The sequence below is a fragment of the Ascidiella aspersa genome, chromosome 6 (assembly GCF_963924565.1).
Source record: "Ascidiella aspersa chromosome 6, kaAscAspe10.2, whole genome shotgun sequence".
Lineage (NCBI taxonomy): Eukaryota > Metazoa > Chordata > Ascidiacea > Phlebobranchia > Ascidiidae > Ascidiella > Ascidiella aspersa.
In genome coordinates, this window is record NC_139452.1 from 8,296,050 (window position 1) to 8,317,712 (window position 21,663).

The following is a 21,663-nucleotide window of genomic DNA, read 5'->3' on the forward strand; positions in this document are numbered from 1 at the left end:
TGTGCATAGTGTACCCAGCTTAGTTTTAACTTGTAAAGTGTTAGGGTTATTAGATTCCAGTATTGTCTACTTACTTTTTGTTGTTGAAGTTTTGCCTGATACTCGTGAGCGAGTGAACTTGCTTCCAGTTGTGCTGTTCGTGCCTTTTCATGCAATACGGAGTTTGATTGTACATGCTTCGCAATCTAAAAATCAAAACAAAAAAAGGTTTACAGACGACACAAACAGCTTAATATAAATTGAATCTGAAAAAAACTACTTTTCAAAAAAATAATATTAAAACTACTTTTCAAAAAAATAATATTAAAACACATATATATCTGTAGATAGATAGATATGCAGATATGGCAATATACTTCTGCTTCTTTTTCATTCACAATTGCTTCAATCTCAATCAACTTCATTCGCAATCTACGCACTTCTGCTTCAAAATCTGAAAATTAGAACAATTCATAATTAAAAAGCAAACATAGTTGTTCAACTCTATTTTATGTGTAAGAGGTACCACGTTACCAACTAAGATTTAACTTTAGTGGCGTTTTATGACAATTATCTCTAAGATCAAAAAATCAGAAGAATAATTTTATTGAACCCTGTTTGATTAAAAAACATATCAAATTGTATTTAGAAATTAAGGTGAGGGGGGCTACAAATTTAGCTAGAATCATGTTGCTTATGCCGCATACTATTTTTATGTGTTGCATGTTTACAGTTTATTTATAGCTACAAAATAAGATTGGTTAGGTCTTACTAAGGATATTAAGATAAATATATATACCAAACTTAAAAAGCCTGCATCACAATATCATGTGATTTTTCTTTTAGGTTGTCCAAAACAGCAGTAAAACTATCAAACAGCCAACCATGCCAAACAAAAAAATAATTTAAAATCAAAAGCTATCTTCAAGCTACTGTTAATCATATGCCACCCAAAAATAATTGTTTTTTTATTGAATAAGTTTTAATTAATTAATGGATTACTTTTCAACAAGAAGCTATGAATCTCTTTAAAAACAGAAAGGTTTTACAAAAAAATATAAAACCTACGATAAGCACAAAAGCTAAAACATTTTAAACAACTTTTGTTTTATTGAAATTGTTTTTAATTTTTATTTTCTTCTGTTTTTATCTTAATGGGCTTCGACTGGCCTAATTAATAAAATTGCAGATGTACAAATGAAAGTAGTTGTAAAAAATGAAAAATAAATATTAAACCAAAGGTTTGATTAGTCAAGAGGTTAAGGTTGATGATTTGCAAAATAATTAGACTTAAGTCCCACAAAAATTAAGTTTAAAAGAAATTTGTCGCAAACTTACCAAGGACATCGTCAGTTCCTTCAGCTAAAACTTCTTTGGTAAAACTAGAAAGTTGTCCACCAACTTGGCCGGTGATTTTGGTGAGCTGGCTGAAGCTATCATTTAGCCCTCCAATCCAAGACATTTTATTTTAACCGGCGGCAATATTCGTACCATTCACTACATATTGTGCAGTACAATGGAAAGTTTAAAATATGTAGATGTAACTATAAATAAAGTTTTAGATTTGATTTTGGCTATTTTAAAAAGTATGAAAAAGTGAATTTGCAAAGGAAAACTAGGTAAAATTGCTTACAAGTTTATTATTAACAAATAAACATATCCTAATGCCCCTGATTACTGGAATTTACACCAAAATATATCCCAAAAAGTATTTAGGAAATCTTTATATCAAAAAACTATTTAGGAAATCTTTCTTTCTATTATAAATTCTTATGTTGAGTACCCATCCTCCCATCTGGTAAAGTATGACAGACCTCAACAAGATATTGTAGGTCACTGTGGAAAGTATGGCAAGTACACCAGCAAGCTTTTTAAACCTTTTAAAAGTGTACCCCGAAAAAAATCTGAACAGCACCCCAAACATGTAAAACGGTTGTGCGGCATACATTTACAGTGCAATGTAAGCAATACAGAATGCATCGGAAAATCATAAAGAACACCCGGAAATTCAAAAGTGCACCCTACTTACACTTTTTTTACCTTGGGTTCACCAGGACCAGGTCCCCCAGATTTTTTCGGCTGTACACCCACAAGACCTCGTCAAGAACTTCTAGATGGCTTCTAGGTGCACGACTGGATCAAAGTGACTTTGTGCAATCAAGGTCAAAAGTTCACCCACTACAAAGCGTAATGTACGATGGGGTGCATTTTCATTTTTGGGGGGTGAAGGTTTAGGCTGTTGAAAAAAAACTCAGCTCAGGTGCACTTGCCATACTTTCCATAATTGCCCACCCTAATGCTAATCGAACTCCAATGCCAATTCAAGTCAACAAAAGACAAGCTCTTTATTACATTTGACACAATACGGTTAAGTTTAACCCTTTAAGTAAACATGGGATTTACAGAAAGTCCAACAAAGTACTATATGAAGAAAAAGAAATTTTAATCAGTTAACCATATTACCTGGTAGTTTGAATTAACATTATATACCTATACCTTATGAACAAAACGCTGGTTGAGAATCCTACCACCTTTTTTTGCAGTAATGAAACGAGTTGTAAATAGTGTTTGCAATATAAAGTTTATAAACCCTCGGCAAAGATGTGGTTCGATTCTAGACCAGCGCCGGACAAACGAACAATTTGACACATTTTCAGGTCATCATTCAATAAACCGAATTAAGATTTTAAAGATTATAATAATTTTCAAGGCAAAAAAACACATAAACCCCATTAATATCTTTTCAGTTTTGTAATAAAATTTCTTTAACAAAACAAGAATCGCATTTCGAAATGTTTTTTAACAACTTCAAAAGATAAAAATCCCATCCTATTAACCAATCCTAATATTGATGTTAAACAAATGAACGTACCAGAACAAACTAGCTTGTATTTAATATCGGAAACAAGTCGTCAAACGTAATAAAACCCGTAAAAAACACGTGTTTTGTATTATTGGTGAAAATTTCAAGCCAACTGTTTTGGAACAGAGCGTTTGTTGTTACGTCAAACTCAGACTTGCTTCGTATGCTAGTGCGCGCATTCAGGCGCGACGTCAATCCGGACCAGCAAAGTCCAAACTATCGCAGAAATCGGAACACGAAAGATAATAACTTAGAAGAATGTGACGGATAATATAATTAATCAGCCAATAGACTTAAACGATCCTCGAAATTAAGTTACATACGCCATCTTAAGAACGACTGTGATAAGGAAAATTTACATTCTTAAACACAAGTGTGGACAACCTTTTTGCCAGTCGAGGGCCAAAACCAAACTCAGAACGGTCTCTGCGGACCGTCGCAATTTTAACTGGGTAGACTTTACGCATCCTAATATTATAACCACAACGACTGCTGTTGATCAGGAATTTAACTAGGGTATTTTGTAATTTAAAAGGGGTCTAACTACATGTCACACTCGATACAGGAACAAGATTTGCGCAAATCACAAAAAATTGCTTTTGTGTACTTAAGAGCCAAAAAAATTACAGGGCCTTGTGGCCAGTTTGTAAAATAGGTCGCAGGCCGCACGATTTACATAAGTTGCCAACCCCTGCGCAAAGAACATATAAAATAATATAGGGAAAGTAAATATCGACTTGCGTCTTAATGTTACGACACGAAGCAAAATCAACCCTGTGGTATAGTTTACTAACCGAACAACACTCCGGTGTCTGTGAAGCGTAATTTATTTAAAAAGTTTGGTCGGAGATACTCCTGGAACGAAGGCGAAAAAGGTTCCGATTTTAACACGAGGACAGAAAAAAAACAGGAAAAAAACAACTGCGAGGTGCCGGGCAGTGAGTAACGTTGGCGTAACAGTTCTGTTTTTCGGGATTCGCGATTTTCTTTTTCTATATGCTGGAGAGGTGCGGATGCGATTGAAAGGCAGGGATCAGTCGCTCTCTTCCTCTTCCGACTCTTCGGCGTCGGAGGATTCGGGAGGCGTCTCTTCTGCCTCTTCTTCTTCTTCTTCGTTCTCGCTCTCGGCTTTTGGTGGAGAAGGAGATTTCTGCAATAATCAGTCGGCGGTAAAGTTTAGCGAATAAATTGTAAAACATACATATCAAGAGCAATTGCCTGTAAGTAAATGCTTCTTACGAATTAACTCTGTATTGAACTTAACAACTTGACAAAGCAGCCAAAAAAACTTTCGTTTACAAATCCAATTAGTGCTAAATCATTCATCAATAAATTACGGTGACCAGGACCAAGGTTTGCCCTAAGCAGACAACATGTCCAAATGAGAAGTGATCAATATTAGGATGAATTTTGAGCACACTTAATACACTGCATGATAATGCCTGTTGACAATGCACACAAAAAGTAAATTACATTTATTTCCGACGCTGATTACGACTGAACAAATGCCAACTATGTTTGCCGCGCGGGGTGCCTACTGCTGGTGAGGTGACCAATAACTAATTAAAACGAAATTGTGGATAAAACGTTGTTGCGCGACACCGCGGTAAAATCTACCTATCTTGGTTGAATGCAACTGAGGGGCAAAATAACTGTGATTTTGAATTCTAATTTATTGATTTCGGCATATTTGCGATTCTCCCAATTGGATTCTGCCGCCTCGATCGAACTCATTTTTACCAAGTTTAACGGTTGTTAATAGGCAATTTGTTAAGCCCGGTGACGGATTTCCAAAAAAAAAAAAAAAAAAAATTGTACCAGTGTTGCAAATAAAGAGTTTTGAGTTGACTTAAGCCCCATTTAAGTTAAATCAAGCCCATGACTCAAGTCCAAGGAAAGTCATGTGCGAGAAATAGCAAGTCAAGGTTTAAGATTTTGTCGTGGTTAATCAAAGCCAAGTCAAGTCATTTGCATCAAAATATAATCTTTAATTACTAAAACTAATAAACTCTGCTGTACCTGAACGTTATTTTTAGCGATCAACAAAAAATAACAATTTCTTTAGGAATTCTCCCTTGGATTTTTTAAACTAGAAAATGACTTTTTGAGCTATCAAATGCCGTAAAAGACTTCAAGTACTTGATCAAACTGAGATAAACAAAATCTTACGCAATTGTCTAATTTCTTCTTTTTTTTCTATAGGTTTGTTAAAACCGAGTACGTAAAATGAACTACCTCGAAATGGTTTACAGTCAAACTCTAACACGCGGTTTCGGTGCAGAACTACCACATTACGGATCAGGTCAAGTCAAGTCATTTAAAAACACAACTAAGTTCAAGTTATTGCAACGCTGGGTTGGGCAAACCATAGCTTGTTCGAGTTAGGTCATTACCCTAAGTTTATGAAAATAGAAGACAGGTAAAAAACACACTTAAAAAACGCTAATTTCTTTCGGAAATTTCTATTAAGGTTTGCATTACAAAATCGCATTTTAAGCTATAAAACACCATTTACGTAAAGAATACAAGTGCTAGATCCAACTGATAAAAATCTTACGTAATTGCATTAGTTTTGGCATTTTTTCAACAGGGTTGGTGGAAACCGAGAAAACTACCTCGAAATTTCACAGTCTACTCTAAAATGCGGAAAAGCAAGTCACCTCTTTCTTGATAGGCTTCTTGGATCCGGACTTGGAAGACTTTGGTTTGGCTTCTGCTTCCGAGTCCGATGATGATGAGAGGGAGTCGCTCTCGGTGATGAACTCCTTGCTCTTGAACTTGCTCGGAGACACCTTGGTGCCGGAGGAGGGAGCGCTCTTCGCTCCGGAGGACATCTTCGGCTTCTTCGATTTCCTTCGCGATAACAAGAGATGATTAAAGGAAATTGGCGATTTAAGAAAGCGCAAATCTTTTGAGAACTTGATCGAGGGGCTGGGGAGCCGGAGCCGGAGCCATTTTTATTATTTTTGTGGAGCTGGAGCCGGAGCCCTTTTTATTATTTTTGTGGAGCTGGAGCCATTTTTCAATTTGTGGTGCTAAAGCTAAGAAATTATATTTTGTTCCATCTCCAACGTTAGTTAGATAAAAGCAATTTTAAAAACTTGCCATTGAATAAGTGACTGGTGGCACCGGAGCTGGAGCTGGAGTCATTGGGTGTGTGTTTGATGGCTCCGGAGCTGGAGCCGGAACCAAATGATTGAGTTTTACTACTCCAGAGCTGGAGCCGGAGCCATTTAATAATTGCCTGATGGCTCCGGAGCTGGAGCCGGAGCTAATGCTATTTTACGGTGGCTCCCCAGCCCTGCTTGATAGGGGTAATACATTGTATGAAGAAGCCATTAAAATTTGATTTCCAGTGAAAATGCCGAAAGACCAAATAGAATTATGTAATATTTTAAACGTTTCGAAAATATCATAATCATTTAAAAAAGTTTAAACATTATCAACCTTTTTACCATTTTCTTTCAACATCTTCAACTTTTTCAATATTTTGAACATTTTAAACCAATTTTAAACAGATGTTGAAAAAACAAATGACAAGATATTAGAAACTTTCAAAATGTTACATACTTCTGTTTGGGCGTTGATATTCGTAATTTTTCTTTTTGCAGCAAACGTCAGTGATTTTTTTATCGTGCAAACAATAGAACGTTGATTTAAAAAGTATTTTTAAAGGTACACCCGAGAAGAACGAGCCATCTCTAGTACCAGCACTTACTTCTTGGGACTTTTGCTTGATGAGTAGGCGGCTGCACTGCCACTGGCTTGGTATTCTTGCATGGCTGTCTTGTATCGTTCCTTGTCTGCTCTGTACTGCTTCTCGAATTTCTATTTAAACGTATAGTAATAAGAAAGTGGTTATTTTCCAATACAAGGTAACGGTTTGTCTACGTGTTCGCTGAACAGATTTTTTTAGTTCATTTAAAATAGTTGAGTAGAGTTTGCGTCAAGGTGCAGTTAAATCATTTCAGCAGCACGCACGGTGATGGCTTATTAGCTACGCTATTCAAAATAAAAAAATAAGCAATCAGAGAGAGAAAGCTAACCGATTTCTGGAGTCCAGATCAAAGAATAAAATTTAAGCCCTTTCATCGTTAACCCATGGGACTAAAGTGAAGTATTTCAATATTAAAAAAAAAATGAAAAAAAAAAAAAACTTTAGTTGAACGAAATCTGGTCTCGAGGATAATAAGCGACATAAAATAAAGTCATTTGAAACAATTACTTTTAAGTCAGGCAATCGACTTCACTGAAATTTAACACCGCAAATATATTGGAATGTCCGCTACTTGACATATTTATCTGATCCGATATGATGCCAATGCCGTCATTACTATGCTCAAAGAAATAAAATTCATCTAATTCAATCATTCAAACACATTTTCTTCCAGGCAATTAGACCTGAATTTTCTGCGTTAAGAATTTAATTACCATCAGTTTTTGACCTATTATTTTTCCAGTAATTTACCTTCAAGAGTCAAAATTGCTGTAGTAGACGGCAAATCATGGCTAAAATATCTGTAATAATTTCGTGTCGGACGAGTAAAGATACTACGAAAAATCATGGCTGAAACACAAATATCAATTTAGTTTCAGATTGGCGCTGATACCACCCTAGTGTCAGACGGGTACAGATACAACCACTTGACATCGAAATTTACCGAAACTTTAAAAGTGAAAGTGCTGTATCTGAGGCAAATAAAGGCTAAAACACCAATATTAATTGGGGATCGGATCGGCGCTGATACCACCCTTATAGTACCAGACAAGTACCAACACTACTACTTGACACCAGGTATCGGCTCCGATCCTAAATTACCAGACATTCCTAACAGCAAGGATTGTCACCTCTTTTGTGGAGGAGCTGACCGTCTTCCATTCCACTCCGGCCTTTTTGGAGAGCTCGGTGATGCTGATTCCGGGGTTTTCCCGCTTGATCCTGGCCCTGCTGTCGTTGAGCCAGAGCATGTAGGCCGACGAGGGACGCTTCGGTGCGTTCGGGTCCTTGTGCTTGCGCTGCCAGAAAAAAGTAAGTGAGTTGGCTTTTAAGGTAAGTACTTGATGTTGAAGGCCGTCTATATATGGAATACGTTATTGAGAAACGTTTATACTATGAGGCGATTTTTTTTTACTTTCTAGGCTAGTCTTATCGCGTATACTGTTGTTCCGTAAAAAAGAAAATCATTTTAATAGTTGTTTGTCATGCTTTTCCAAGCCAAAATATGTCAATTACGCTTCGATTTGCGTTTCAAAAGTCTTTCGGAAAACGTTTAAAATTTTGTGTGAATTTTTTTTAGGTTAACCATTGTCAAAAAACTTTAAAATAATAGTCCAATGTATTAGGCTTTTAAGTTATTTGAGGACCAAATAAATTCTTTTTGGCCCAATATATATTTTTAATCAGCTTATAAAGAAAACTTAACCAGATTTCAATCCGTTCAGCAAGTATAGGGGTTAACTAGCTAATATTACCTATATAGTATATATGTCGTTTTTTACCTTTCTGCACATTATGCTGCTGTGTGGGTACATTAGAGGGTACAGTGTTTGTTTTTAAGGTGGGACCGAAACGGTCCTCCAAATTTCTCCAGCGGTTTCCCAAATTTTGGACTTGCAACTTTTTGGTATTTAAATGAAAAAACTTGCGGTCTCTTAAAACTACTTAGCGGTCACCCAAACCAAACCTTAAAAAAACCTGAGAGGGTACATTAGTATGTGTCTAAAGGTCGAAAGCTGTGTTGTTCATAACATAGGGTACAAGTTAGGAAAATTTTAGGATTGGAAAGCCACAGTAAAACAACATTGGTTCGGAGCCACCAAACACATATCCAAGGCTCCCGGATTCGTTGTGGTAATTTTTTCAAGGTTGTAAAAAAATTGCCACACTAAACTGTTCAGTAGTTATCACTTGAGCAATTTAAAATTATTTCAAGCTAGATCCGACTAAAATTTCAAAGCTCCAGTTCTTAAAATTAAAAAATGGCTTAGGCTCCTGAAAAACTTAAAATAGCTCCGACTCCACAAAAATAATATAAATGGCTTCAGCTCTAGCTCCGACGAAAATGCTTTGCTTCAGAGCTCCGGGCTCCAGGGACGGCTCCCCAGACCTGCTTAAAGCCACGACTGTAACATGAATGTCAACCAACCTTTCTTGAGCCTCTCTCCTTTGGAGCTCGTTCTTTCTTCGGAGCTCTTTCCTTCTTCACCTTCTTCCTCTTTTCCTGTTCTTCCTCCGAGTTCTCCGGCTCCGTCTCCCCAGGATCGCTATCGTCCTCTACAACTTTTTCCTCCCCGTCGCTGCTTCCCGCGTTCGAATCGTACTCTTCCGCCACCTGGATGAGAAAATTGGAGAAGCAGATTTTAGCAAGGGATTTTGTCACTAGCGGTAAAAAATGGTCAAAAAATGTATGAAACTTCGAAATATAGTTTCGACGTGTATTCTGCCATCAAAATTAGAAAATAGGCCGAAAATACTAAAGACAAAATTTTGAAAATCGGCCGAAAATACTTACGGTGAACATAAATAGTTTTGTAAATTTTTTGGTAATAATTTCGAGAAAAAATCTCATTAAACCGAAAGGGGTAGAAAAGTCTTATATATTAAATTTTTGGTGTTTGCATGAAGATTTATCTCTAAAACTAGAAAACGCAAGAATCAAACAAGCAGTTCGCTTTATAGTTAATGGCAAAACTAACTTGGGGCAAAACAATTGACAAAAATGTGAACAACCGGAGTGTAAACGAAAGATTGTAATATATATCACTGCATTTCGTTCAATATTTATCAAAAATTACAAAGGGCTCCTTACGTCCTCATGCTCTTGTCCAGGATTAAAGTCCTCGTCTTCCGACTCGCTCCCGTCGTCGTCTCCTCCGAAGTCCCGATCTGCCGCCTCCTGCTTCATCCGGACGAGGTAAGGATCGTGAGTGTCCTGATCTTCATCGTCACTTCCCATCATCGTGTCGTGGTTAACTCCATCCTGGAGGAGGATTAGAAAGAATGAAAAGGAGCAATTAGGAAGAAATGAAGAGGAAGATGGTTATTTGGTTTATCACTCTTCAGTAATCGATTGTTTCGGTGGGCTTAATGAAGGGGTTCTTAAACTGGGGTCCATGAATTAGTTTTAGGGGTCTATGAAGGCAAAATTGAAATATAAGTGTATTATTTAAGTAATAATTAAGTAATTTGTAACGTCAATTTATGACGTAATTTTAAAAAAAATTCTTGCCTATCGTGGTCGAAACGAGGCTAATTTAAATTTTAGGGGTCCGCAGTCAAAAAAATTAGAATCCTTGGGTTAATGTGATATCTAGGGCGATTATTTTTTACCTAAAGGGAGAAATTTTGACCTCAAACTAGGAAATTACATAATTGCAATTCGCAAACCACCGAAAACGACACAGCAAATAGGCTACTGTTCAATACAATTTTCCGAATCAGAGATACACAACAGTACAAAGTAAAAACTAAGTTTGAGCAGAAGCTTGCCAAACCATATAACAATCGCCCTAGTGATAACCAGTAAGAGTTGTCGTCTTTTAGGCAAAAAAATTTTATAAAATGATAACAGAATTTTTTCAAGGTTGTGACAAACGGGTGAAACAAGAAAAATAGGAAAAAGGTAAAGACCTTTTCTCACCCTCGAAAATATTTTCTTTGGTGGGCCTAATGTTAAAACAACAAGAGAAATGAGTTTTTTAATCAGGTAAATATACAAAAACTAAAGGAATAGTTTAGAAATAGAGATAAGGTGTACACTGTGCAGTGTACACAGTTGAGCTGACTAAAGGTTTAAAGCGAGGTTAATGTGAAAACGGGTTTAAAGTATTGAAGAGTAGCTGACCTTTCCAATGTTCTTTATCTTAAGCTTCTTACCGCTGACGTAATCATACAGGGCCGTGTATTGCTCCCTGCACAAAAACATTAAATTTTAAATTAGTCAAAAAATCCGTAATTCATAGGCATTGCTTGTTGTCTGTTTCTGCGAGCATAAATTAAAAAAGTATAAGTTATTTTGTATAACTCATAGGCTTAGTCATAACTAATGTAAAGTCAAACTTTAATCAATTAAACATATAACGCTCATTATAAATTCTATTTGGAACCTTAACTTTGCGTGATTCCGAACACGGTCAAACAAACACATTGTTAAATTACTCAGTCCGAAAACATAAATCTAATGACAACTACAAAAGTTCAAAAATTACAAAATTGTATGTTGTAAAAATGTAAAGGAAACGCTATATAATGCTCTTATATTAAAAATTAGCTGAAAATATAGGCCGAAAATTTGTCGATAGTCAGGTATCAGTAGGAGTGGATATTATTAAATTGTTGTTCGGATTAAAATTTCATTTCAATTTAGCTTGAATTAGAACCCGAAGAGCATTTTAAAGTAGTAATACCCGTATTTTGGGATTCGCAGAAAAGTATCGGTAGATAAAACCAGATAAAAAAATTGTTGTAAAGTTAAAAATTGCATTTAAGTTTAGTTCGAATTGCACCCGACAAGACTTTCCGTTATTAATTAAAGTATTATTAACCGTATTTTGGGATTTGCAGGAAAGTATCGGTAGGAGTGAATATCGAGGTGTTGGTAGGGGTGAATATAATTTTCAACATCCCTTAAAAGAGCAACTGAAATGAAAAAAAATAGTTTTCACTTACCTCTCTATGTTGCTGAACGTGTAGTTGGTCTTACTCCGCGTTTCAATCTCAAAGTCGAAAAAGCGGTTAATGTTGGCTTTGCCGCGCGCAAAGTTGACGAATGCGATCTCGTCGAAGCGAATGTGAACCGGCGGCTTGTGAACGTACATGAAGCCTCTTTCAAGGGGAAAGAGAAAACCCGACGATGCTTTGTAGGCGCACGTGACCGACTGCATGCCGTTAAAGCTAAAATAAAATTTTGACAATTTTTTTAAAAACGGATGTTTTAAGACGAGAATACATTTTTAAGAAATTTGTTTTTGAAGCCATTAAAACTAAAAGAAAGATTTTGACAAAGTTTTCTGAAAAACGAATATTTTAAGACGGAAATACATTTTTAAGAAAGTTGTATTTGAAAAAAAAATTCAAGAAATTTGAGTTATAAATAGGGCGAATATTTTTTGACTTGTCAAGAAAATCTTTTTAGTGGCTCCCATTAGGGTTACAATTTACAAAAAATAAAATGATTCATCAGAAGCGTATCTGCGCAGGAGTTCGTTCGACAACAACAGTTTTTAGATTAGTTGTTTGTTTTTAGATTAGTTTGTTTTTACTACATTTGTGATGTCATACCTGAAAATTTGCATACCCCCTCAACAAAAATACTGGATCCACCCGTCCCGTGCACATCACATACTGCGGTGGCAAAACAACTTTCTTAGAAATATTGCTTGTTTTAGCAAGAAAAAAGGGCGTTTTCGAGGAAATGGAAAGAGAAACATTTTGCCTTCTTTGATGTGGTTTGTTGTTAGTAATTAAAATTTATTATGAATAAACTGTTTGATATTTTTACGGCTATTTTTTTTAAATACACTGTTCAAATTAGGCTACGATGCTCACAAAGGTTGAGAACCACTGGTCTATGGGTCGCACGATGTTCACAATTCTTAAATTTTGGTCGGACTAAAAACAAAATTGAGAACCACAGCCCGGTTATAAACCACATCTTCTAACTAGAGATTGACCGATTTACCGATAATATCGGCCTATATTTGGCTTTTACCGATATATCGGTATCGGTAAATGTGGGCCGATATTTCAGTACGAAAATATGATGTAATTTTTCCAGCACAAAAACCAACTTACCCATTTTTGATCAAAAAATAATTGGGTTTTAGAATCACGCCAAGTTAATATGCAAAAAAATAGTTAAATAATTAATTAAGGTATATAAACTAAAACAATATTTGGAATTTATTTTCAATTAATTCAAGTTTTGAACATTTTCCAGGTATATAAAAAAATCGGTAACGGTATCGGGTATTGGTTAAGAAAAATGGTAAAAAATTGGGTATCGGTATCGGTCCAAAATAGTGATATCGGTCGATCTCTACTTCTAACTGTAAGTTTGTCGCCTTACAATTATTAAGAGCAAATCACACAAGCGTAACATTGACTCCTACTTCGGAACCTTACCCCTTGAATGATCCCGGAACGGTGATTTTTCTCTGCACGAGATGCTTCATCACGCGACTCACCACCTCGTACATGGGCCCCGACATGTTCTTTTGCAATTTGCCGGAGAATCGTTCCTCCATCTCTTCGCTGTAAAATACATAACTCGTTTTATACTTGCATTTGGAGCTTGCCTTACAAAACATATGTGTATGTTGAAAATTAACGTCAAAGCCAAATAGGTCGAGTGGATTGACACGTTCTAAAAAAATACGTTATGTGCGCACTTGTAATATTATCAGTTAACATTATCTATATTACGTTTGGGTACAGCTATGTACAGATCTGTAATGTAGCTTGATAATGAATTTCAAAGCCAAAAAGGTCAAGTTCATTTCAATTTTCCGTTCATTTAAGTTCGTATCGAAAGTCGAAACGTCTTAATCAAGATGATCTACTTGACCTTTTGTGCTTTGAAATTCATTCCCCAACTATATTACGGTTACTGCAATTTTTTGTGAACTTCTATACCAGTGGTTCTTAACCTTTTTTCAGCCGCGCCCCCCTTTGGCAATTTTCCTATGCCTCGCGCACCCCTGCATAAAACAATTCGGAATTTTCAATTAAACATCACTGAGATAACTTGAAAATAGTGAAGTTTGTTGTAGCTCGTGCGGAGCGCCAACAAAATCGAGCTTTACTTGGTTGAATTGGCGCTAACCTGTAAATTCAGGAGGATTTTTGCATTGGGCACACAACAAATGCTCGTGCTCGACACATTGATTTTTACCGAGCTGATATAGACAAACGTGTTGTGGGGGCATTTACTCCACAGTTGTAAGGCTGTGATGTCGAGCGCAAATATTAAACATTGCGTTATCGTGTTTCAAAAGATGTGACGGCACACAATACAATGGCAATATTGCAAAAACATTATAGATTCTTAAGTTTCCCTGTTGCTAGCCTGTTATTATATATAAAATATTGAGCAAAATATAAATCAAAAACAGCTCCTCTGGTAATTGTAATTGTTGACCAACGTTTCGGCAACCTATACAAGCCGCCTTCGTCAGGGCGATTGACACTTGTATAGGTTGCCGAAACGTTGGTTAACAATTACAATTACCAGAGGAGCTGTTTTTGATTTATATTACCATGCCTGGTAGCAACAGTTTATATATTGAGCAAAATAGTTCGATCGTTTATCTATAAGTTGACAAAGCTGTAATTGAATAGGCCCGTTAAAGCCCTGATGATATGAAAACATGAAATGGCACTGGAAGAGACTTTGGGTTAAAACGTATATAGTCAACAAAAGATTGAAACACAAGATTCGCGCGGAGCGCGAAAATTTTGGGCAATTCAATGTTGGCAAAAACAGAGTTTGTACAGCGCTGTAGGAGTGACGAAACCATTAGAATCATTGTAAAACAAATTAAATATTAATTTGGAGCTTGCGCCCCCCCTTAAAATTGCTTGGCGCCCCCTAGGGGGGCCCGCCACCCCGGTAAAGAATCGCTGTTCTATACTGTATTAAAACAGTTACGTTTAACGTCTGCAAAAAACTGATATGCTAAACGATTAATCTGGAGGTGGGTTATAGTGCTAGCAATAAATAGAGATTGTTTTATTTAGCCTTTTTCGTACTTACTCGGAGAGAGAAAATTCAACAGAAAGGTCATCTTCTTTGAAAAACAGTAAAATGAGGAAGTGGTAACGAGTTTGACCTTGGCGCAAGGGAGGGTCAAGACTTACCTGGAAAAAATCATAAAAAATGTTTAAGAAACAAACCTATACGGCCTGCGGCTCGCGAACCCCCAAAAAATTGGACAAGGTTATGCCCTATATTTTTAAACATTTTAAAGAGAACCCTTAGTGAAAAACTTTGGGTGTTCAACAGTGTTCCCTCTAGGAATAAATTCTACTGCGCAAATATTTTCTTTAGTGCGCAAGAAAATTTTAAGGCTGCGTTAGCTGTCCGGGCAGATATATTTTTATTTATTGGTGCGAGTCGTAAAAATTGTATAGATGACTTTACAAAAGTGACGTCATGGCAATATATTGTAAAACTTTATGTTTCCGGTTGAACTCGGAAATGCAAAATGTGCAACTGCAGTCGAGTCCTTTAACCCACAATCAAGAATTGCGAACTACTTGCTCATTTGCATTTATCAAGATAATTTTGCCAATTTGTGAGGGACATTGACCCAACAGCTGCTATATGACTGTTATATCCAGGGCTGGGGAGCCGGAGTTGGAGCCCGGAGCTAAGCATTTTCTCTGGAGCCAGAGCCGGAGCCTTTGTTATTATTTTTGTGGAGCTGGAGCCGGACCCGGAGCCATTTTATATATTTTAGCTGCAATACAATGGCGATATTTACAAAGAGCTTATGAAAGCACGAAAAAAAACTTTAACGTGATATACTTGACAGAGATTGCATTTAAGGAGATCTCTGGGTTCACGCTGCGCTAGCTTATATCGACACAAATAAAAGTGCAATAAAAATGTTTTCTGTAAGCTGCCTTAATTCTTACTGTTTGTCGAATTTAATTTGGCCAAAGTTTTAAGTTTTGCTCTGGATGTTGTGTTCATGTGGGATAAAATGCAGTTGTGCTAAAGATACACTAAAAATGCATTTTGGTTTCAGGATCCCGAATCATTGTTAAACATTCCACTGCTGTGCTCGCCACTCATCTAGACTCAATTTTCCTTTTAGCTTGGTTTTTCTGTATAGACAGTTATCCAACGTGAGACAAAAAAGATCCACAGCATGGATGATGAAAACGGATTAGGCAAAATAATAAACAGCTGAGGCATATATTACGTCACAATCGACAATTATATTTGATTTGTTGACTTGGATTGAGCTACAAGGATCAATAAAAAAATTCCAAGGCGAAATGGTCAAAACTGTAAAAAATGTAAAGATTTTAACTTCTAAACTGGGAATGATAGTAGTGCGCAAAAGGTAAATTGTCTAGTGTAGCTGCGCAATTTGCGCACCTTAGAGGGAACACTGGTTGCAAAGTACTTTATATTTATATTGATGATTTGAGGTAGTATTTCCACATCATATTTAGCGCTAAAGTTTGAGCACCACTATTAAAAAGGTCGGCATATATGGTCACAGGTCAAACAATGGCAAGAGATACTAACGGTTCTCGCCTGACATTGGGGTGCTATGTGTGTACTGACAGCGTTTGAGATTTAACTTTTTATAATAGGTAGTTGTTTCTAGTCCTACAAAAAAGGCCGAGTAGATCGACATTATCTTGATTAAGATGTTTCGATACGAACTTGTCTTTAGTTAATGTGAACGTCCTAATCAAGATGATGTCGATCTACTCGACCTTTTTGGCTTTCCAATTCATTATCAAGAATATATATTGTATTACAAGTAACACAACAAACGCAAGTTACTTACAACGAAAAAAATTTGCCGTTGGTCCTTGTGCGGTAGAAGGAAAAGTCGCAAAACGGCCGTGTAAGTAATCTTGTAATCGAACGTCTTTCCGTGAAGTTGAATGAACTTTGGGTACATGCGTATGTCGTAGCGACCTCTGCAGCAAATATTATCAAAGTAAATTTATATGTGAGCACTGAGCAGTATTTGTAAATACATTTTTGTTTACATGAACTTCAAAAACCGCTTCTTTAGGCTAATCTAATGTCTTTTTATGACCATACTGTGATGAATGACTGCATTTTACTAGACCTGAAGGTAATATGTGTGCCACTGGTTTCTAACCCAACCAACGTTTTCAAACACACACATATATATATATATATACATAGCCCTTTTATCTTTTTTCAACAATCATAGGTAAAAAAACAAGTATAATAATTTAATCCAGATCTAGAGTAGAGTTATAGTAGTGTCATTGTCCTTATAAAACAAACAACATTACATTTGTTTAACTATATTAATTTTCAAACACACATATATATATATATATATATATATATATATAGCCCTTTTATCTTTTTTCAACAATCATAGGTAAAAAAAACAAGTATAATAATTTAATCCAGATCTAGAGTAGAGTTATAGTAGTGTCATCGTCCTTACAAAACAAACAACATTACATTTGTTTAACTATATTCATTTGTGTCGGTCAACTGACCTTGGTGTAAGGCACTGGAGGTCTTGGAATGTGCAAATTGCATTTCCTTTAATTTGTAAGACATCTGCTTTGGCCATTACATTGTCATAAAACTCCTTTAAAAACATATAAAAAATGTTATTTTTGTGACAGTACAGCATTTATTCTTGTTATTTGCATTTACAGATATATACTTCCAAAACAAATTAATATTAAATTCATGACATAAAATAACAAAAATATTTGTTAGATTTGGATGAAATATAAACATCAGCTAATTTATGTCATCTGTTTAATTTTACAAAGACCCTAGCAAAAAAAGTATAAATTACGTTGTGAGCTCCAACCAATTGAATTTCTAAAACTATATTATACTAAGTAAAAAAACTATTTCATTTTTTTTTTAAGTAAAGTGACTCTCACAATGAGTTCATTTATGATGTTATCAGCAGTGCATAAAATACAAACAAAGCGAAAGGTAAAAAAATTCAACAAAAACAACATATGTCTCAACAATACATTTTGAGGCAAAATAATTAAACGAACTTAGATCAGGCTTACCTCTAATTTCCAAATTTTCACACACAAACATACACATATATACAGAACACAGAGGGACAACACTGTGCAATGAAAACAACTACATTAAAATAATCTATGCCATTGTGTCCCAAACTTACGTAAAAAATAAGAATGTCCTTTACCAAAGCTCAACTAAAACTCACAACAAACAAATAATAATTTTACATTTGGGTTTTTAGAGCTGAACCATTAGTATTTCCAGTGTTGTAATGACTTAAGTCATTGACTTGACTTAAGTGCACTTAAGTCACTGTTTTCAAATGACTTGACTTGACTTAAGTCCTTTGACCAAAATGACTTGACTTGGACTTAAGTCATTTTGGCAAATAACTTAAAGAGTAAATTAAGTGTTTTTCATTAAAATTTATCTCAAGTTTTGCATATTAAACACTTTTATTGCTGTGTATTGCGTATATATGTGTTTTTTTAGTTAAATTGTTGCTTATAATCGGACGAGTTTACCAATTTTAATAGTTTAATAATTTACTTTTATGTCAATGACATTACTTGAAATTGACTTGCTCTCATAATGACTTGACTTGGGCAATCGATGACTTGGACTGGGACTTGACTTCTTTTTGCAAAAGACTTGACTTGGACTTAAGTTATTTTTCAAATGACTTGACTTGGACTTAAGTCATTTCAAAATGACTTGTTTACAACACTGACTATTTCAGGTGGTGTCGGAAACAACAACCAGCAATTGAATACTGCTGAGTTCTGTAATAATTCTGGTAATAGAAGCAGCTACACAAGATTGACTTCACTCGGTTTTCCAGTTGGAGTTACTTCTGCAGAGTTTTACGCAGACAACCAAGTGTTGGTTCTTGGACGGTGAGCTGTGATATTTTTAACCAGTGTTTTAACACCTGTATCAGTGTTGTAATGACAAAGTCATTGACTTGACCTAAGTGCACTTAAGTCACGGTTTTTAAATAACTTGACTTGACTTAAGTCGTTTCACCCAAAAAGCTTAAAGTAAAGTAAAGTTATTTAAAAAGAATGAATTAAGTAAAGTCATTGAAGTCATTACAACACTGCTAAAAATACATTTTTTTGTCAGAAACACCACCACTACTACTAAAGAGATTTTCAAAACGTTTAAATTTTCCCCAAATTGGGTGAAAGGTACAGAAACAAACAAAACTCAAATATTGCCGGCGTAAAAATGAATTAAATAACTAAACAAAAAGTACTACACTGGTAAAAAAAACAGGAAAAAAATAGAAACCAAAAAACTGTGTTATGATTTTTTGTCGTTTTTAAATAGACTTGACTTTTTGAACAAATGACTTGACATGACTTAAGGCCTAGAGACAAATGACTTTGGTTGAAATTAGGTGTTTTCACTAAGCATTTTCTTTAAAAACTTTTTTCTTCCCTGTTAATTACCATGAAGTTAGTTTGCACATTGTGTTTCTAATCATGAGTTTTTTTGTGTTTTTTTACCAGTTAAGAATTCAACTTGGTAAATACTGTATTGAACCTGGTCAACGCCAGGTGGTAAATACTGTATTTAACCTGGTCAACGCCAGGTATTTCATCTAGTAAAGTGGTTCCCAAACGTTCATATTCCGTGGCCCAATGTTTTCATGATAAGTATGGACCAACATTTTTACCACAATAAATAATTCTCTTACCTTGACATTATCAACATCATCATCCTGCGATGGAGGAATGTAAAATCTCATTTCCATGAGTGACAGCTCGGAGTCATCGTTCTGATGGAATTCAAGCGTAACCTCATCTCTCAGAGGTGCGCATTGTGACACGTTCGACAATGGAATCTCAAAGGCTAGTTTTTGTCCGACCTCAAATTGCAATTCGTTGCCTAAAAAAAGGTAAAATAGTCATAACAACATTACCCAATTCCCCTGAAAAACAATACACAATATTAAAAATTAAAAAGAAATTGCAAATTGAAAATACTGTTTTTTAATTTATTTTTTTTTATTTTTATTTTTGATCTTTTTTTATTAAAATAAATAAATAAATTACACAATTTTTTTGATTACATATTTGTTCAAATATATATATATGTATATTTTTTTTTTTAAATAAATTAATAATTTATACATAAAACTACCACCATCCACATAAAACAAAGAAAAAATAACAATGAGAAAAACATGCAATAGAAGTAATATATTAACCATGGAATTCAGTTTTGCCCCAATTCCATCCCCTCCCACTTAAGTCCTGTGGTTCAACATCCACTCCGTATTTATTCTTGACAAACGACTGAATTTTTTCAAAATCCTGAGACAATTTAAAAATAAGCCAAGTTGTATTATTATTATACACACATCAGCATATTTTTAGTAAGGATAAACTTACAAAAAATGACATATTCTTGTTGTTATTTTTATTTATATAAACAAAATCAACCAGAAAACTGCAGTACTTTATTTTTTTCATAGTTTTCACATAAATAGGTTGTATTACAATTTTATTCAAACTTACGCTTTCTTTAAAGCCGTCAAACTTGAAGTGCTGGCCGCTTGTCAGAGTGAGTTTTAGTTCGTAGTCGCGTGCCACTCTTCTCCATCTGGCAGTTTCCAAGTCTTTCTTAGGGATGGTGTCAAACTTTCCTGTCTTGTTGTTTTTGAATATGATTTTCTCGTTTAAGAGCTGCAGCCTGCCGCTTGTCTAAACAACACAGAAAGATACAGGCAAGCTATGTTAATGGACAGTTTAAAAAATGTGCCTTTACAGTAGCGATTCTTGTCTATTGCTATTTGCTAATATATGGTTTCTTTGGTACTTGCATAGTTAGGCAGTCTCAAAAGAGCCGTGGTGGAAAGTGTAACAAGTGCATAGCCTAATTTTGTTTTAAAACAGGGCATCCCACGTTTTCCATACTAGAAGCTTTCGGGATTTTCATGTGAATTTTGGTTTACCCAGTAAGCCGAATATTTCAGTGCTGCACTCTTAATATCTAGTCATGATCTGCTACTTTTTAGCCTAGCAAAAATATATTCCCATTTTTTGCTTATTAGAATTGATTATTTTTTTTGTGATAAATTGATTAATTAATTGATTGATTAATTAATTTGTAATATAAAATAGGTATAAAATAATTGAAAAAATTACTATTTAATTGCTAAACGTATTAAAACTGAATTTGTGAACAGTAAATTTTGTTCTGAATAACAAAAAAAGAATTCTTGGTTAAACAAACAACTGAAGTACAGTTACGAATAAGCATCTTAGCACTTTGGTAATAGTGTTTTTCATTTGTCATCAAATACTATTATGTGTTTATAAAGTTTAAATATTATTTGTACATTATAACGCACCATGGAGCCACAGTTTTCATGAAATACTTCCTTGTACTCCAAAACATCGCCGCCATTCATGGTCATCTTTAAAATATCAGCTTTTAGAAAATTATAATTTTAAAATATTTACAACCGGACTGATTCTGCGAAGATACAGATTTAGGTTTAAAAATTGGTGAGTAGCCACACGAATATCGCAAATACCTACTTTTTCGAACATTGAGCCAGTATTTATGAAAGCCTAACCATAATGTAACTAAAATTAGTGTTTTAAGTGTTACTAATTAGTCTACCTAATCAAAAACGAGTTTTTGGTGGTATATCATGAAACAGGTAACGTGGAATTGGAAAAAATCTTCGACAAAACCACGATTGGCGGCAAAGTCATAGAATTCTTAAGTAATGACGAAGATGGTTTGATTTTTTTGTTCATTGAAATAACCTTCACAGTTTAATACATCTTTATTACTGGAGTAGTTATAACAATAAAGAATTAATTTAAATCTCGGAACACGTAAAAACTTAGTCACAATTATGTTTGTATTATCATACGAAATACAAGCAAAAGTCCCTTGGCTGAATCCCATGACAAAAACTTTTTCAATCCAATCGATACTTTTGTAATCTCGATGTAGGCTTAATAATATTCTATAAAATTTGGCGCGAAACACTGTTTTGTTGTTTTAAGTTTTATCAATCAACAAATGTTTTCCCAGTTGTTCAAATTATAGTTTCTTACGGATTGAGTCTTC

General features: G+C 35.0%; 2 protein-coding genes across 2 annotated transcripts in view; both read right to left on the minus strand.

The window, feature by feature from the left end:
• LOC146139494 (uncharacterized) overlaps positions 1-1,514 on the minus strand; it is a 46,550-nt gene extending 45,036 nt beyond the window's left edge. The window contains exons 1-3 of the mRNA XM_083392935.1: positions 1,318-1,514; positions 357-433; positions 75-185 (exon numbers count right to left, since the gene is read on the minus strand). Coding sequence (XP_083249061.1) covers positions 75-185; positions 357-433; positions 1,318-1,441 — 312 coding nt within the window. The 5' untranslated portion in view covers positions 1,442-1,514. The remainder of the gene's footprint in view (positions 1-74; positions 186-356; positions 434-1,317) is intronic.
• Positions 1,515-3,651: 2,137 nt separating this feature from the next.
• LOC146139495 (FACT complex subunit SSRP1-like) lies at positions 3,652-21,056 on the minus strand. Its single transcript, XM_083391526.1, has 16 exons — positions 20,930-21,056; positions 20,094-20,279; positions 19,784-19,889; positions 19,271-19,461; positions 17,070-17,164; positions 16,370-16,505; positions 14,596-14,699; positions 12,966-13,094; positions 11,511-11,735; positions 10,687-10,753; positions 9,652-9,822; positions 8,989-9,174; positions 7,691-7,858; positions 6,561-6,670; positions 5,503-5,695; positions 3,652-3,992 (listed from the first exon to the last, which is right to left on the minus strand). Exons 1-16 carry the CDS (start codon positions 20,993-20,995, stop codon positions 3,876-3,878), a joined length of 2,250 nt encoding a protein of 749 aa, XP_083247652.1. The 5' UTR covers positions 20,996-21,056; the 3' UTR covers positions 3,652-3,875.
• Positions 21,057-21,663: the final 607 nt, after the last annotated feature.

Bases quoted from the DNA above. Each gene is read 5' to 3' on its own strand.
- LOC146139495 (XM_083391526.1), bottom strand. From the start codon at position 20,995: ATGACCATGAATGGCGGCGATGTTTTGGAGTACAAGGAAGTATTTCAT. The intron at 20,280-20,929 runs GTGCGTTATAAT...TGTGTTGTTTAG, and splicing joins ATGAAAACTGTGGCTCCATG to ACAAGCGGCAGGCTGCAGCT. The intron at 19,462-19,783 runs GTTAATATATTA...ACCTTTTTTTAG, and splicing joins GGGCAAAACTGAATTCCATG to GCAACGAATTGCAATTTGAG.